Source organism: Pyrus communis, chromosome 9 (assembly GCF_041283825.1).
Source record: "Pyrus communis isolate YQ-2024b chromosome 9, ASM4128382v1, whole genome shotgun sequence".
Classification (NCBI taxonomy): Eukaryota; Viridiplantae; Streptophyta; class Magnoliopsida; order Rosales; family Rosaceae; genus Pyrus; species Pyrus communis.
The window spans coordinates 7,032,077-7,048,723 of record NC_142573.1 but is presented as its reverse complement, the minus strand read 5'-3'; the positions used below and the strand labels follow the sequence as shown (position 1 = coordinate 7,048,723).

The following is a 16,647-nucleotide window of genomic DNA, read 5'->3' as shown; positions in this document are numbered from 1 at the left end:
ATTAAAAGCACATTAAAATTTATATTAAAAATGCAAGGGTTTTTTTTTGGAAGAAACACACATATGATGCTGCTTCTAGGAAGCACTTCAAGTGTCTTTTTCGTAAATATTTTTAACTTTTTTTGTCAAACATGATCATAAACACTTGTGAGAGAATAAAATTCGAGTTAGACACACGTATCCATCTCAAGTTGTGCATATAGGGATATGAAACAAGCCCACGGACGGAGATTCGTTATCAAGTTCTTTGTTAGCGGACTACTAAAGTCTTCACTCCCCACACTCCGTGTGAAGCATGGAGGGGAGGTGGTTTTTTCTTTTTTTTTTTTTTTTTTTTTTTGTCAAACGATAGATTTATTAGAATGAATGTTAGATTAGAGAGACGACATAATTCAAACTCATGTCGTGGTGCAAGAACAACACTTCTCTTCACCACTGTGATAAGAGGCCACTTACGAGGGGAGTGCATTTAACCCACTTGCATGCTATGTTAGTTGCCCTTCACTCACGCATAAGATGTAGAGCTAGTGATTCGACAAGCGTGTGAATTACAGTGAACAAAAACCTGTTGAGGTATTTCTTCTAAGAAATTTGGCTCCAAACAATCTATAAAAGCTGTTTTAGTTATTATAAAAGCAGTTCCTACGTTAGATTTTATGTTGATGGTAAATTCAATTGGTGTTGGGAAAAAGTCATAAAAATGCTTAAGTGGATTCTTTTGTTACTTTTTTGGTTTTAACTGTATCTTGGGCTGTTTGGATTGGCCCTTAATGATTGGACTGCTGAGGGGTCACAAAAGTGGTTTGGGCTCGAATTATTGTGTTTAGGCCGAAAATTATGAGATGCAATTTTTGCACCGCTATTTTCACCTTCTACACGAATCTGTTTTTATGACTATTAAATTGAATAAACTAAAGGATAATTCAATGAATGAATAGAGACAGGAGAGCAAAAGGTGAAAAAAAGGAGTGGAGGGACAAAATTTAAACTTCCCATTTTCTTTTGTGAGAGAAATTTGCAATAAATTCAACTTGTGAGCATCTTAATGGCCATTTCTTCTTAAAAAGTAGACTTAAAAGCCAAACCACCCCCACTAGATAAAACTAAACTCGAAAGGCCAAATACAATTTTCAAATGTGTGTTTTAATATAGTGAAAGTAAAAGGTGCTTTTATGTATTTTCAAAAAAGCTACACCAACTGAGGTGTTTTGTGATGGATGTTTCAACATGCCATGAATATAGTGCGGTACTCTATAAGCTATTATACAAGTTGAGAGAATTTTTTTTTTTAAGTGTCCCCCTAATTATATAATACAATGACATACAGTTTATGTACTTGTATTACACTGAAAAATCTCTCGTATTCTACCTTTAGAAGGTACCAAAAACAAAACTACACCAATAGCCTCCAAAGTAGTGACAAACACTCAACAATGTCCAATTGGTTGTTATACGAAGACTTTCTTGTTCCTCGATCAACATCAACACAAACTAGAGACTCATCAAGTTTGAATTTTCTCCAACAAATCATAGCCTCACATTTCAAAGCCAACGGTGAGGCTAAGAACCCAACTTTCCTCCTAGTGCATTATTCAACTGTGGATCCCACACACCGCTATTCCCTTGTGGTTTCCGTGTCACCAAATCCTTGTATTTCATGCCATGAAAATTCATCCGAAAGAAAATCATCTCTCTTGGAACAAATACTTCATCCTTTGGTCATGGACTCAGACTCTGGATTGCAGCAGAGCAAAAGGAGGAGGAGCCACCAAAGAGAAGATCAATCAGTAATTGGCTTGGAAAATTTACCACATGAAATCATCACTGAGGTAACATCAAGGCTGCCCTTTTCATCTCTGGTAAAATTCAGGTATGTATGCAGAGCATGGAAAAATTTAGCACAAGACCAACATCTTCGAATTTTCGATGCTTTGCATAACTCCAACACAGCTGATCTCAACAATCTGTGCCTGATTTTTCACTGTGATTACCCCATCAGAAACCATATTTACTTTGTAGATTACCCTTTTCACCATGGTGAAAAGGAGACAATGCTAGTGAAAAAAATTCACCCTCCTTTCTGTGGTTCGATGCCTGAGTTTGATGTGGTAGGATCATGTGATGGTTTGCTGTGCTTATCTGATTCGTTGTACAATGATGCAATATGCATATATAATCCGTTCACTAGGGATCATAGAGAGCTGCCTAAATCAGTTCGATTTCCTAATCAAGAAGTGATTTACGGATTCGGGTTTCATCCGATTACTAAGGAGTACAAGGTAGTTAAGATAGTGTACTATAGTAGACGGGAATCATGGAGCCGGTTTCGTGTGTATCGGCCACAATCAGAAGTTCAAGTTTTCACTCTTGGAACTTCTGATTGGAGAAGTTTAGGAAGAACATCTCACTACCTTCATCACTGGCCAGCTCAGGTCTTGGTCAATGGAAGGCTTCATTGGGTTACTTGGAGAAAGGGTTACCACCCGGGTCGAAAGCTCATTTCTTTTGACTTGGGAGACGAGCAGTTCAGGGAGGTACCGAAACCGGAAGGTGATGGATTGATGAGCAGGTGGAATTATCATGTGCTGGTTGTGAGAGGTTGTCTTGCTGCATTTTTTTACTGCAGTTATGGGAAATTGGAGATGTGGGTTATGCAGGAGTACGGTGTGAAGGAATCATGGGTTAAAGAGTTGACCATTGGAAGTTATGTGCCAAAGACATTGAAACAAGATGTTGATAGATCATGGAAGATTTCAAAGATTGTTAAAAGAGGAAGACATGTTAGGGTTTTGTGTGTTTTGGGGAGTGGCCAGATCTTGTTGGAGTACAAAAGCAGAGCTCTAGTTGTTTATGAACCAAGTAGTCGAAAGTTTAAGGATCTTTTGTTTCAGGGGATGCCTAAGTGGTTTCAAACCGTTGTTCACGAGGGCACTCTCAATCCGATACATACTCTTGTTAATATGTGATGGCAGGCAATGAGAAGACAGTGGCTCTTGCGCAGGTTCTTTGATGGAATTGGTTTTTTTTGGGATGGGGGGGGGAGATGGTGGTGTGGGTGTGGTTGAGATGTCTTTGTTTCTGTATTGTTTGTAGAATTGTGTCCTAAACAAATGTAATGAAACCAACATGAAATTCTTCATTTACTCTGATCATTATATGGTTAACTTACATAACGTGGGGTTGAGATATCTTTGTTTCTGTATTGTTTGTAGAATTGTGTCCTAAACAAATGTAATAAAACCAACTCTTCATTTACTCTGATCATTATATGGTTAACTTACATAACGTGGGGGGCGGGGTGTTGAGATGTCTTTGTTTCTGTATTGTTTGTAGAATTGTGTCCTAAAAAAATGTAATGAAACCAACATGAAATTCTTCATTTACTCTGATAATTATATGGTTAACTTACATAACATTTACATATGCATCATAGAAATTAGCATAACTAGTCTGAAGCTATTCTGTGCGACGATTACAGAACTACAATTCAATTATTCGAGCATCAGTCTTTACATCCTTGAGTTGAACTCAATTTCGTACGGAAGACATTTGAATCCCTGCATCTTAACTTGTTTCAAATGATCATGTGTGAATTCAGAATGCATCTGGGCCTGTGGTTTGTCACGGCTGCAGTATATTCCTAAATGTCTCAAGCAAACTGCGATACTAAACGAATTTTCTACCCAAACAAAATGCATCCCGTAGCAACTAAAATCACAACGAAAGAATATGGTTACTGATCATTTTATTCTTTAGTGATGAAACTTAAAGCCCTACTTCATAAAGCTCTAACTAGTAACTACTGTCTCTAGTTTCCAGACATCAGCCTCAAGTTATTATCAGGTGTCGAAATAACAGCAAAGAAGAAAGCAAAACAAGGTAAAGATCACGAGTAATCTAATACTAACCGTTACTACAAGCTCTTGCTATGAGGTGTAAACTTGAGGAGATTCAGAACACACTCAAGGTAAAGATCACGAGTAATAATTTACTTTCAATGCAACCTGATTTGCCTTTTCTTTGCTGAAATCTGGACACCTAATAGTTTACCTAAGATTGATGTTTGGAAACTAGAGTTTAGAGTTAGAGCTTTATGTTGGAAAATTAGTTTTAATATTATTGTTAGTTTTATTGTTCTTCTTGTAAGCCAGGGATTAGGATTCCTTGCTCGTTAAATTTATTTGTCTTGCTCGTCAAGTTTGGGTTTGCTATCGTTTTCTCGTATAAATAGATGTTTGTACTGTTGTTTGAAGCAAGTTAGTCACAAAAAAAGTCATACTAGTTATCTAGTCGCTTTGGCAAATTTATAATGTTCTCTTTTGCTTCGATTAATAAAATATTATTTGTAGTTTAGTATTATGTTCGTTCATTCAGGGTTTAATCCACTCTTATTTGATATCAGTTTTCTAGAGTTTGTTGATCTGTCTTATTTAAGTTCGTGAAAATTGTATGTTCTTGTTTTTGGATCTTGATTAAGATTCCGCTTTCGTTGTGCTCATGTTCGTTTTTTGTTTTAGGTTTTACTCTATCTAGTCGTAGGTCACTAGCAAAAGTGCATGTGTGATGATGTAGGTTTTAAAATCATATAAAACATATAGAAAAGTATAAAAAATATGTGTGTGCGTGTGTGATAGGCAATATTATCATACATGTGAAGATCTACTTGCAACCTTATTTACAGTAAGGAACAAATTAAATTTTCTTAATTTGTCCTCTTCAATCAAACCTCATGACTATACTATTGGAGAGATCCTCTCTAGAAACCATGACATAGTTATGGTAGCATTATTCGTGGAACATATGTTTGTTATGGGTTCAAAACGTACACCATTCGTCTATTAAAAATTTACCACATGATAAACTGGTGACAAGAGTATCTTTTATGTTGTTGTCAGTTGTTTTTGTGTACAGTGATTAGTGAAAGTGAGGACTTGAAGCATGACCAAATAACAATTCTTTTTATTCCTTGGTGACCATATTCAGGCTTCACCAGTGTAATAATAATTCCAAAAAAGAGTGTATAAGAGGTGACGATATGGAAGCATATGGGAGCAAAGTTGCACTTGAAAACGGCCAAAACTTTTGATAGATAAGTAGTGAATGATTTCCTTCTTGGGATTACGCAACATCAATAGAGTCCCGAACTGCAGAATGAAATGGTAAATCACTTAGATAAGTTTTCTAGGCTACGATATATTGTCACGTTTATAGCCTTGCAAACATCAGTGAAAATCAAACTTGCTTGGAAGTGAGTTTGGGCCTTGCTAGCCACCATAATATGTGCACCACCCATTCAATGTCTCCGTTTTCCTTCTAAACGCTCCAAGATATGTTCTTCATCGGTCAGATACTCGACCAAGCCTTTAAAATAATTCAAAGTAAATAAATACATCAACCTCCTAAGCACATCTTTACTAATAAGATAATAAATTATACCTAAGTGAATATTGACATCCTATGTAAATTGTTACCATTGGTATAATTCCGACAATCATGATGGCCAACTCTCAGCTTAGTTTCCCACAGTTTGTTGAATTCAAGTGCCATATCTATGGCACCTGATCCTTTGGGAGAACCAACGTACCAGCATTTTCTTCTCGGCAGTTTCGATGACTTCCTCATAAGAACAACTCCTAAAAGAAAAATGCATGCTAGTCTAAAATACCAAGAAATAAAAACAAACTTAAATGGAACCCAAGATAAATTTGTAATATTATGTTGCAGGGTTATAATTATATCAGTACAGTCACAATTTCTTCTTTAATTTCATAAGCAACATTCGATGGTATCTCTATTATATATTCAACCCATACAAATTAACTAAGGTTCAAAGTTTCACAGCTAGAAACTAAGGGATCAAAAACAACTAACAGGGTGTCGTAGTCTGTCAAAGAGTTATGCGGTATGAGATCAAGGATTCCAAGGAACGGTGTTTCAAAGCGGTATATCAGACAGGACAGACAAGACCAAGGCCCGGTTTGAGGTGCACAAGTTTTAATTTTAGGTGTTCTTCGACCTTGATGTTTGCATTTTAATTATTTTCAATAACTTACTAATGCATATGCCAATTAGCGATGAACTATGCTTTCTTGAGCAACATGAAAGATGTAGTAGATGATGCAGCTAGTTAGGCTTACCCGGTATTGCTTTTCCGGATAGAACTGCAAGGGCTGCATATATGTTTTCAGGATCTTTAGGTTGAAAATCGAAAACTAAGGCCTGAAAAAAGAGACTAGACGAATTTAGAGTTCAAATTTTCAAACTTTTGTATTGAAAAGGTAACAAAATATGGATACCAGGGCTATGTTAATAGACATTTTCCCAAAAACTTTTGTACTGCACCTTACTAGCGTTGGAGATTAAGTACTAATTAGGAGACATTTTTTCCATAGCAGTTAACTTTTCTTTTCACTTGAGTTAGACTACTTTAATTAATTTCAAGAAAAAAACGTTTTTCATATTTATATTTTTTACCATGTTTTTGTTCTTGTAGCATGCTTTATCTTCTCAACTACTACTAAAATCTAAATATAAAAAAGTTTGGTATTTGAAACAGAAAAAATCAGCATTTAACATTTAATCTCAATTTACCCTTTTCGTTTTTGTTACACCAATTCACCATTGGGCTTCAAGGTGATTTCATATCAAAGATTTAAGCACTCTTGAATCAAGCATATCAGTTTGCGGATGGTGGTGTGTCTGGATCAGGAGGGATTTAAAAGGGTGATTGTGCAGTCATTGTCTTAAGTTTGATAGGCATGCCAAAGAAGGAAGGGGCTCTGTCTATTGAAGGTATCCTTCTTGATGTGTGGGAGTTAACGAAACAACTGGAGCTAGTTGAGTTCTCATACGCTTCCCGACGTTGTAATGGAGCAGCACAATCTGTGGCTTCTTTTGTGAGTAAGAATGGAAGAGTCTATAGATTGGGCATGTTATTTCCCGAGTAGTTGTTTAATATTCTTGCTCATGATATAAACATTTATATTCGACTTAATGAAATCTATCGTTTGACAAAAAATTAAAAAATAAAGCGTCAGTTTGGTAATGAAATTGCATGAGAGTTGACTTTTTGGCAAACTGAGATTATGTACTAGTTGGGACACAGGTTAGGAAATAGATTTTAATGTTAATTATAGTAAACAAAAATCAACCAAGTAAATTAAATTGCCTAAGAAAATCCAAAAGAATAATTAGTGAACTAGCTAAGCTACCTTATATAGACAAATGGAGGGAGGAGAACCTGACAATCAGGTGGTGGTGGGGAGGGTCTAATGATAACCATGAAATGCTGCAAATTCCAGAGATTGAGAGAGTAAGCAGCAGATGTAAGCAGCTGGGCGGGTCCCTTTGTTGCTCTTAGAGGCACTGCTGCAACATAAACTTCATCCCTTCCTCTTGTCACTGTTGGTTTCGTGAGCAGTGAGGCCATTTGGTTTTCCAAAAAAAAGAAAAAAAAATATTGAATCGGTTTCAGATGAACAACAAAAATATGAAAAAAAATTAAATATTATTTTTATATTATTATAAAGGGGATAATTCGCAATTTTGGGTTCATTTCTGTCCACAAGGTTAGCCTTGGTGGAAGTCATTTGTCAATTGACCCAATCCCCGTCCAAAGATTATAAAAGACAAATGTTGTGTGAAAATTCCAAGCACAAGATAAAGTTCGGAAAATCTTCACACTTTCATATCATTTTTAACTTTTAAGGCCCATCAAGCGTTTTATATGTTTGTTTTGGATGGACAAGGATCCTCTCTGTATCCTTTTTGTAGAGATCTGATGATCAATAAATCGTTTCCATTCATCGTATATTGTACGGCTAGTTTTCTTTAGGTACTATTTTTATTTAATTTTAAATTAAAATTTTAAAATAATTTCTAACCGTACGATGTAGCTGAACGGACACGATTAATTGATCCTCTGAATTTCCACAAATAGGATCCGAAGAGGATCCTTTTCCGTTTTGAATATTTTATATAGCTAAGGGTTTGAATCACTGGTGTGTACTAGTCGATGGTATTCATCAGTCGAAAGAGCTTTTCAAACAATATTGTTATAAACAACTGATTGAATTTATATTATTGCTAGTTTATTGTGAGGCTAAGCTCACCCTAGATAATATCGTTTGTTCAAAAAAAAAAAAAAAACAATCATTTGACAACTAATTTAATCACATTATTATACGCGTGTGAAAGACATTTTTTATAACCGGCATTACATGCCTCTTAAGATGTTTTGAATGTATTTAAAAATAGAGAAAATAATATTTTAATGAACAATTGATTGCTTTTATTTAATAGGAATCCTTGTTTCTTGGAATAAATTTTGAAGTGCAAGACGTAAAAGAAGAAAATGAAATTGCTACATTAAGTTATTTCTCTCCTCATTCTCGATGATTCGAACTGAGTCCAGAAAAATTTGGCAAAAACTAAAAATTGAGTTCAGAGAAAGAAGCACACAATTTTAACCACTTTGACGAAACCAGATCTACACGACCACTATTTTTTTCTTGTCTTTTCGTTGGATCCTCATCCCTTTTTCCCAACTAAAGTTTTCATATTTTGTTGAATTACTAAACACTAAAGCGCGTGCAAAAGATATTTTTTTAATCACGGCGTGCTACGCACTACTTAAACATTTTAAATATATTTATATGCGTGAATTGACAAAAGGAAAGTCAAATATTTGAAGTAAATGAATAATCTTAGATCATGCTAAAAAAAACTCTTACAAACCAATCAAAGTAGCTGAATTCACATAATAAAATTAGTCTTTAAATTTTCATCTACATTCTATTGAATTTACATTAAGAATAGAGAAAATAATATTTAATAAACAACTTATTGAATCACTTATTGCTAGCTCATTATGAGGCTAAACCCACCATCTCCCTTTTAGTGTAGATAATATCGTTTGTTTAAAAAAAAAAAAAAAACCAATCATTTGACAACTAATTTAATCATATTATTATGCGCGTTCAAATGACATTTTTTATAACCAGCATTACACGCATCTTAAGATGTTTTGAACGTGTTTAAAATTAGAGAAAATAATATTTAATGAACAACTGATTGAATCACATTATTGCTAGCCTATTGTGTGGTACTAATTAAAGAATAAAAAATTAAAAAAAACTGTACAAAAAAGAATTAATTATTAAAAAAACACTATTAAAATAATGAAAATACCCCTGCATTATTTTGAGTTGCTTTTAAAATTTTTTGTTTTGGGAGCATTTTTGTCCAAATTTTTTTGATGAAGCCTGTGACCTCAAAAAGGGTTGTTGGCTTTATATATAAAGGTGTATCCACATACAACTGTTAGCATCAACTAAAACAACTTCGCGAATCCAAGTATAGAAAATTTTCACATGGATATCAACTATTACTATGATTATTTGAGGAATCAAATTGCATTTTATAAATTATCATTGATTAGATACGTATCACTATCTCAATATAAGTCTTTAATTATGAATCAATTGTAGAGACGTGCCGCCTAATAATTGTTGATGTGGATATTGCCAATTGGTTTTATGGTAGAATCTCAAATTTTTTATGGTATCAAAGCAGGTTAGCCCACGTGTGAAGCTTAACACTACACGTGTTCCATGTCACCCTAATTTTTGTTGCCCATGTATTTGGCTTGAAAATTCGTCACATGTGACGGGCGTGTGAAAATGTGGTCAAAGAAGAAACCTTACAAGAGTTTATACAAGAAGTTGGTGTAACCTCAACTTTCTTCAGCTTGTTAAGAAATGAAAGGGCATTTCACACAAATTAACAATGGTGGCATGCATATTAACTATTTCAATATAGTTCCAATGAATCCATGGAAACTTATAGTGAAATGGTGGATGTGTATTGTCACATCCCAGTCTGGGCCCCCACCGTAGTACGATTTTGTCTGCTTTGGACCCCGACCACGCCCTCACGGTTTTGTTTCTGGGAACTCACACGAGAACTTCCCAGTGGGTCACCCATCCTAGGATTGCTCTCGCACGAACTCGCTTAACTTCAGAGTTTTAATGGAACCCGAAGCAGTGAGCTCCCAAAAAGCCTAGTGCTAGGTAGAGATGAGAATATATATATATATATGTATCTATATATAAGGCTTACAGGATCCACTCCCATGGGCGATGTGGGATGTTACAATCCACCCCCCTTTAGGGCCCGATGTCTTCGTCGGCACACTTTCAGCCAAAGATTGGCTCTGATACCAAATTGTCACATCCCGGCCCAGGCCCCCACCATATCCTAGGCTCGACTCCACCGTAGCACGATATTGTTCACTTTGGGCCCCGATAATGCCCTCACAGTTTTGTTTCTAGGAACTCACAAGAGAATTTCCCAGTGGGTCACCCATCTCCTAGGATTGCTCTCGCGTGAACTCGCTTAATTTCGGAGTTCTGATGGAGCCTGAAGCCAGTGAGCTCCCCAAAGGCATCGTGCTAGGTAGAGATGGGAATATACATATAAGGCTTACATGATCCACTCTCTTGGGCGATGTGAGATATTACAATCCACCCCCTTTAAGGGCCTGACGTCCTCATCGGCACACTTCCTGCCAAGGATTGGCTTTAATACCAAATTGACACACCCCGACCTGGAATGTCCACTAGGATTTCGAATCGAGTTATGCTGGTCGACACCTGGAAGGTGATGAAGCCATAAAGTATAATGATGTCGAAAATGTGAATAAATTTAAACCTAAAAGTGTCTAAAGACAAGAGTGTGCTATGAGCGGGAATGAACCCATTTCACACACAATGTCTGAGCATAAGTAACGTACAGTAGTCTGGGTAAGGATCATACCCTCAGAGGTAGCCACCTATACTAAGATTCGCCAAGAATCCTCATCGGTACGAACTTTCAGCAGCTAAAACCTGGATGGGCGAAAAATAAGGGTGAGTGGGCCTGAAAATAAAGTTTTAATAAAAACCTTTTGAAAACGTTGTAACCCATCGTTGTAAAACCCGTATAGTTTCTAGAAAATAATACTACGTATATATGTAAAACAATGCACAAAGATAGTAAAACCCAAGTATGCCATGTCATAACGTTTCAACATTGAAAAATGTAAGCCAGGTGTGAAAATCAAGGTAAAATAATATATCAGCCGGAGTCATCTAATGTAACCTATACGGTTGAACCTATACGGTTGAACCTATACGGTTGAACCTATAGCTCATCAACCTATGCCTGTACACGAGTCAAAACCACCTAATGTGGTCTGTACAACAGGCTGGGTGTAAATAAGTACGCTCAAGTGCTACCATCACGTGAAGGCTGTGCGATGATTCGCGGGTCACCTACGAGTCGGAACCACCTATTGTGGTCTATACGATAAGTTGGCACCAGACTTGGATCCAAGGTCACATCTCAGAGACTTGGATCCAAAGTCACATCCCGGCCCAGGCCCCCACCACATCCCGGGCTCGACTCCACCGTAACACGATATTGTTCGCTTTGGGCCCCGACCATGCCCTCACGGTTTTGTTTTTGGGAACTCACACGAGAACTTCCCAATGGGTCATCCATCCTGAGATTGCTCTCGCATGAACTTGCTTAACTTCGAAGTTTCGATGAATTCTGAAATCAGTGAGCTCCCAAAAGGCTTCGTGCTAGGTAGAGATGGGAATATACATATAAGGCTTACATGATCCACTCCCTTGGACGATGTAGGATGTTACAATCCACCCCCCTTAGGGGTCAGACGTCCTCGTCGGCACACTTCTGACCAGGGATTGGCTCTGATACCAATTTGTCACATCCCGGCCCGGGCCCCCATCACATCCTGAGCTCGACTCCACCATAGCACGATATTGTCCGCTTTAAGCCCCGACCACGCCCTCACGATTTTGTTTCTAGGAACTCACACGAGAACTTCCCAGTGGATCATCCATCCTAGGATTACTCTCACATGAACTCGCTTACCTTCGGAGTTCCGATGAACTCCGAAGCAAGTGAGCTCCCAAAAGGCCTCGTGCTAGGTAGAGATGTGAATAAACATATAGGGCTTACAAGATCCACTCCCATGAACGATGTGGGATATTACATATACACCCATTCTTATATCCAAATATACCTCAAACTCCTAACAACCACATGATGAACCTTTGTCATCAAGGAAAAGAAAACTTAAAATCAGAAAGAAAAACTTGATCAAGTAGAAAATGCACGTAACTCAAGTTGTCATGAAACAAGTAGTAGCTATGTATATAGTACTACAATGGTCGATCTTATTACTCAAATATTCAAACATCCGTACGTACATGCACCACGATACAAATCATCATGTCTACCATATGTATATGGAGAGCTAGCATTATCTATGATCCACACTCACCTCACCTTCTTTGTACGTTACTCCTTATTTAATTTCTTAAACCACACTAAATGAAAGACATTTAATTGATCTCTTCACATGTATGCAAACCCCAATATACCTACTAATAATACAACTTAAAATTTCACTCAGCCTTCTCCACCGGGGCTTCAGTACCAGCTTTCTCCTCAGCATCATCAGCTGCCTTCTCTTCTTCCTTAACTACTACCTCGTCTTTAGGGGCTTCAACTGCTGATTCTTCCACCGGTGCCTCCGGTGTAACTGGTGCCACCGGAGGAATTTCAGCAGTATTCTCCTTGTCCTTGGCCTCCGACACAAGCACTGGTTCTGGTTCTGGCTCAGGGGCTACCTTATAATTAGGCGTAGTAGTTTCCTCTTCAGTTGTAGTACTCTTCTCCAGAGTTGGTTCTTCTTCTTTTTCGACTCCTACAACTTCCTTGGGCTCCTCTACCTTCACTTCCCTTGTCTCAGCTTCGACTTGGGCTTCCTCATCTTTTGCAACTAGGTTTTCCTCGTCTTTTGAAGCCTCCGCCTCAGCCTTAGGTACTTCTTCCCCAGAAGCCACAACAGTCTCTGCAACTTCCTTTGGCTCCTCCGCAACTTCAGTTGGTGCTACTTCTTCTGTAGTAGCAGTGATAATAGCCTCTTGAGCCTTAACTGATTCCTCGTGATGAGTTGTATCCTCTACAGGAAGAGCTGTCTTTGCTGATACAACCTGCATGATCATATACATACAGATACAACTCTTTGATTAATATTTTGTAATAGTTAAAATTGTAAGAGAGCTTGAACTGATCGTCACAAACACAAATGTGTTTTACATATTGAACAAATTAAGGGAATGATTTTTGCAGAAGTCTTTATTTTTGTCCCTAATCCTCTTTGATCAAAATAATACAAGTAAATAAAGATATATTGAAAGACAAAATAAATGTTCGGAAATCACTTCACACAAATCAATGTAAAATGAACCAGTCTAGAACCGAAGTTGAGTGAACACCTGAGCAGTGGCCATAATGAGAATCGAAAAGTGATCAAATTGAACAAATAAGAAGATCGAGAGAAAGGCGAACTTAGAAGAGGAGAGCGCTAAGAACAAATTAAAACTAATGGTTGCATGAATAAAAATGATCAATGGGATGGTTTATATAGAGGAGTCCATAGACCTCACTGCCTCGTGGTTGATGCACGAGAGGACTCCAATGGTGGGAAGAAAAAAAAATTTCTCACCGCCCTCAAATGATGGTGGTGCTTATCATCTATTATTGTTGGATTAGTTTAAATCTCGAGATCTGTATAATGGATAGACACTGATGAGTCGATATTATACCACATATTTTACCCTAATCTTAGTATTAATTTATTGGTTATTTTGGTAGAATTTTGATACTTTGATATGAATTTTTAATGTAGGACATTCAACTTCCTCTGGAGTAAAACATGATAAAACGGACGAATTTTGGAGTGATTCAAATTGGAGAACGTTCATTTGTCTCTCAACTTGTTCATTTCAAAATTTCAGCAATTTCTACCAAGCGGTTTATTTATAGCGATGAAATAAAGGAATAGTATGCATTGCTAGAAAGTGACGTTTTTGGGCTTTAGTGCAGTTTTTGGAGCCCAAGATGGTTTCAGATGGGTTTGTGGCCTTCTCAAGAAGTGTTCAAAATAGTCCAAGCTTTAAATCCAGCTATTTTGGGCCGGTTTTGGAGCTGATATAGGTCCAAAACGTGGCTGTGAATGATTTTGGGCGAATTTCCAAGTTAATTTAGGATTATGTTTCCTAATTTATTTCAATTTATTTGGTTTCTTAATCTTATTCTAAGACCTTTTCTAGGTAGGGTTTTATTTTGTAGTAGTATAAATAAGGCTTTTTAGCCATTAGGGTTTAAGAAGGAGAAAAGGAGGTGAACGCACACACTACTTTGGAGGATTCAAGTTTATTATCAAGGTGTTTTCTATCCATGTTTTTAATAATATTTTATTTTATGATTGTTCGTAGCTAGTTTTGTTTGTTAGGGCGAGGCCATGAGCCTTAGCAAGTATATGTAGCTTCTTTTCAATTTGCTTATGATATTATGCATGCAAGTTTTGAATTATTAATCACTATGTTTAAAACTATCTACTTGTTTTGATGATTGGTCACCATTAAGATATTTAGAAAAGTAATTTGATGCAATTTTGGCCGAGGGTTGTCCCTGAAATTCCTGAAATTGACTAAGGCTTCTTGTGCTTAATATGTGTAACTTCTTAGGATGAACGACATGTCTTAAGGGTTATATGGTTTTTCAGAAGGTTTTCACAAAATTTATTGAGTCTTGCACGTTCACATTCGATTTGAACGCTACGGACGGGTTGCATATTAGATATACGTTCTATGTTGGAGGTTCCAAGTAGGACATACTTTAGGAAAACCTAACCTTCAAGTATGCATGGGTAATTCATAAATAATTGGAAGAACTACATAGGATTGTTAAGGTGACGGCGGAACCGTAGTACTCAAATTTATTTTCAAAACTATTTTCTTTTGGTTTTCTTTACTTTCTCAATTTATTTAATTTTTTTTAATTAAATTTGTTTTTAATATATTAGGTCATTAAATCACCTTTTTCTAAACTTTGCTTTAAATAATTAATTAAGATTTGATTTTAACATAAATTATTCATTCAATGCTTATAGAAAACGACCTTGCTTGAGCTGCTATACTACAACAACATTGTACTCTTGCAAGTATTTTTAAGCTTTTTTATCTCTAAATTTGCAGGTGGTAAAATCCTTATAAGACACAAATCTCAAAATTTAAATTCATTTAATAATAATAATAACAATAATTAAATAGGGTGGTAAAGAATTGTCACTGCTTGAGAGTGGTGAGCAAAAATACACACCCTAATAGGGGAGATTAAATCCTCTGCATCTAAAATGAGTGTGGCCTCTCTGTAACCTCAATCATTAACTGATACATGTTTATAAATTTAGTTTTTTTTAACTTTATTATTAGAAATTTAATATATATATATATCAGTCAATGATTAAGATCACATGGAGACTGCACTCTTTTTGGATTCAGAAATTTTTTTTATCATGGTGGGGTGGCGAGGGGGATGGTACTTGAGGAATCTTGGGATTTGACACCTCAAATCTCTCAAAATTCAAGAGATTGGCATGTTTGGTAATAATGTCACACAAAAGTTGTTGGATCCAATTTGGGTTAAATAATCGCTGTTAAAGTAGTTAGAGAAATGCTAAATAAATTCTCTTAAAAGTGAAATTTTTTATAGACTTTTTGTCATCTTTTATTTTTTAATTTTGACACAATATTTTATAAGTTGGCACATAAATTAACATTCAATTATATATGATGACAAAAAATCTATAAAGATTTCTACTTTTGAAGAAGTCTCATTAGCATATTTAGAAGGGTAGGAAATGCCAATAATGGACGTCCTTCGCTTTTTAAATCCAAGCCATCATTCTTCTTTCGGTTGCGTGTGCAGTGTGCTCATGTGCTTTGTGCAGTCGGGCTTGCGGGGTTACATTACCATCATCATATCCACTTATATGCATCTTTCAAATCTTTATTATTTAACTACCATTTGTTTGGCCTATTTACCAAATTAATTAAGCTACCATGCATGTCACTATTTCATCAGGTAATGGAAAACTTATTTTTGATACCACACGATCATCGTCACGTGCTATTAGTAATTCATATGTATTTTTATATAAAATAAATTATAATATATATTATATAACAGTGTTACGATCACACTCAAACTTTTACTATGTCACGTTTTATATTGGGCAATTATATATTTTCTTCATGATCTTCTTCCTAAGTCTCCTCCAAAATTTTAAAATGTTTGATATAACCTAACATTTAACAAGTAGACAAAGTGTGAAACATGATGCTTATTGCTTTAGCATCAACAAAGTCACTAAAGGTATAAAAGGTTAGGCCGACCTTAGATTATGCGACCATAACAACCAATGGGCACAATTTGCTTATCAGAAATGAATAACACTCTGACGTGGATCATCATAGACAATATGTTCAATCACCTATTGCCTCCTCTATTTGTCCTGGAGCCCTAATATTAGGCGACAAAATTTGCACTATCAATACTAATAGTTTTCTGATCCCACTCTCCCTAGTTTCCTTGGCTGAATTGGAAGACAGTCACACATGCGATGATGTGTATACATCAGCATTTTCTTAGAATTCATAAGTAATCAAACTCTCACTAATCACTTTAACTTGAAGAGAAATTATAGGAAAACTCTTTTAAAGTGAGATT

The 16,647-nt window shown here is 36.2% G+C and overlaps 3 protein-coding genes and 1 long non-coding RNA gene across 4 annotated transcripts; 2 read left to right on the top strand and 2 right to left on the bottom strand.

Moving 5' to 3' along the window:
* Positions 1-1,640: 1,640 nt before the first annotated feature.
* Positions 1,641-3,392, top strand: LOC137739030 (F-box and associated interaction domains-containing protein). Its single transcript, XM_068478503.2, has one exon. It carries the CDS (start codon positions 1,722-1,724, stop codon positions 2,964-2,966), a length of 1,245 nt encoding a protein of 414 aa, XP_068334604.2. The 5' UTR covers positions 1,641-1,721; the 3' UTR covers positions 2,967-3,392.
* Positions 3,393-4,939: 1,547 nt separating this feature from the next.
* LOC137739037 (uncharacterized) lies at positions 4,940-7,491 on the bottom strand. The gene is made up of 5 exons (XM_068478510.2): positions 7,241-7,491; positions 6,138-6,219; positions 5,472-5,633; positions 5,243-5,361; positions 4,940-5,144 (listed from the first exon to the last, which is right to left on the bottom strand). Exons 1-4 carry the CDS (start codon positions 7,427-7,429, stop codon positions 5,294-5,296), a joined length of 501 nt encoding a protein of 166 aa, XP_068334611.2. The 5' UTR covers positions 7,430-7,491; the 3' UTR covers positions 4,940-5,144; positions 5,243-5,293.
* LOC148694146 (uncharacterized) lies at positions 5,629-7,234 on the top strand. Its single transcript, XR_015966824.1, has 2 exons — positions 5,629-6,004; positions 6,634-7,234. It is a non-coding gene; the product is annotated as an uncharacterized LOC148694146 (long non-coding RNA).
* A 4,701-nt stretch (positions 7,492-12,192) lies between the features above and the next one.
* Positions 12,193-13,586, bottom strand: LOC137739036 (uncharacterized). Its single transcript, XM_068478509.2, has 2 exons — positions 13,350-13,586; positions 12,193-13,064 (listed from the first exon to the last, which is right to left on the bottom strand). The coding sequence occupies exons 1-2, from the start codon at positions 13,362-13,364 to the stop codon at positions 12,474-12,476; spliced, it is 606 nt and encodes a 201-aa protein (XP_068334610.2). The 5' UTR covers positions 13,365-13,586; the 3' UTR covers positions 12,193-12,473.
* Positions 13,587-16,647: the final 3,061 nt, after the last annotated feature.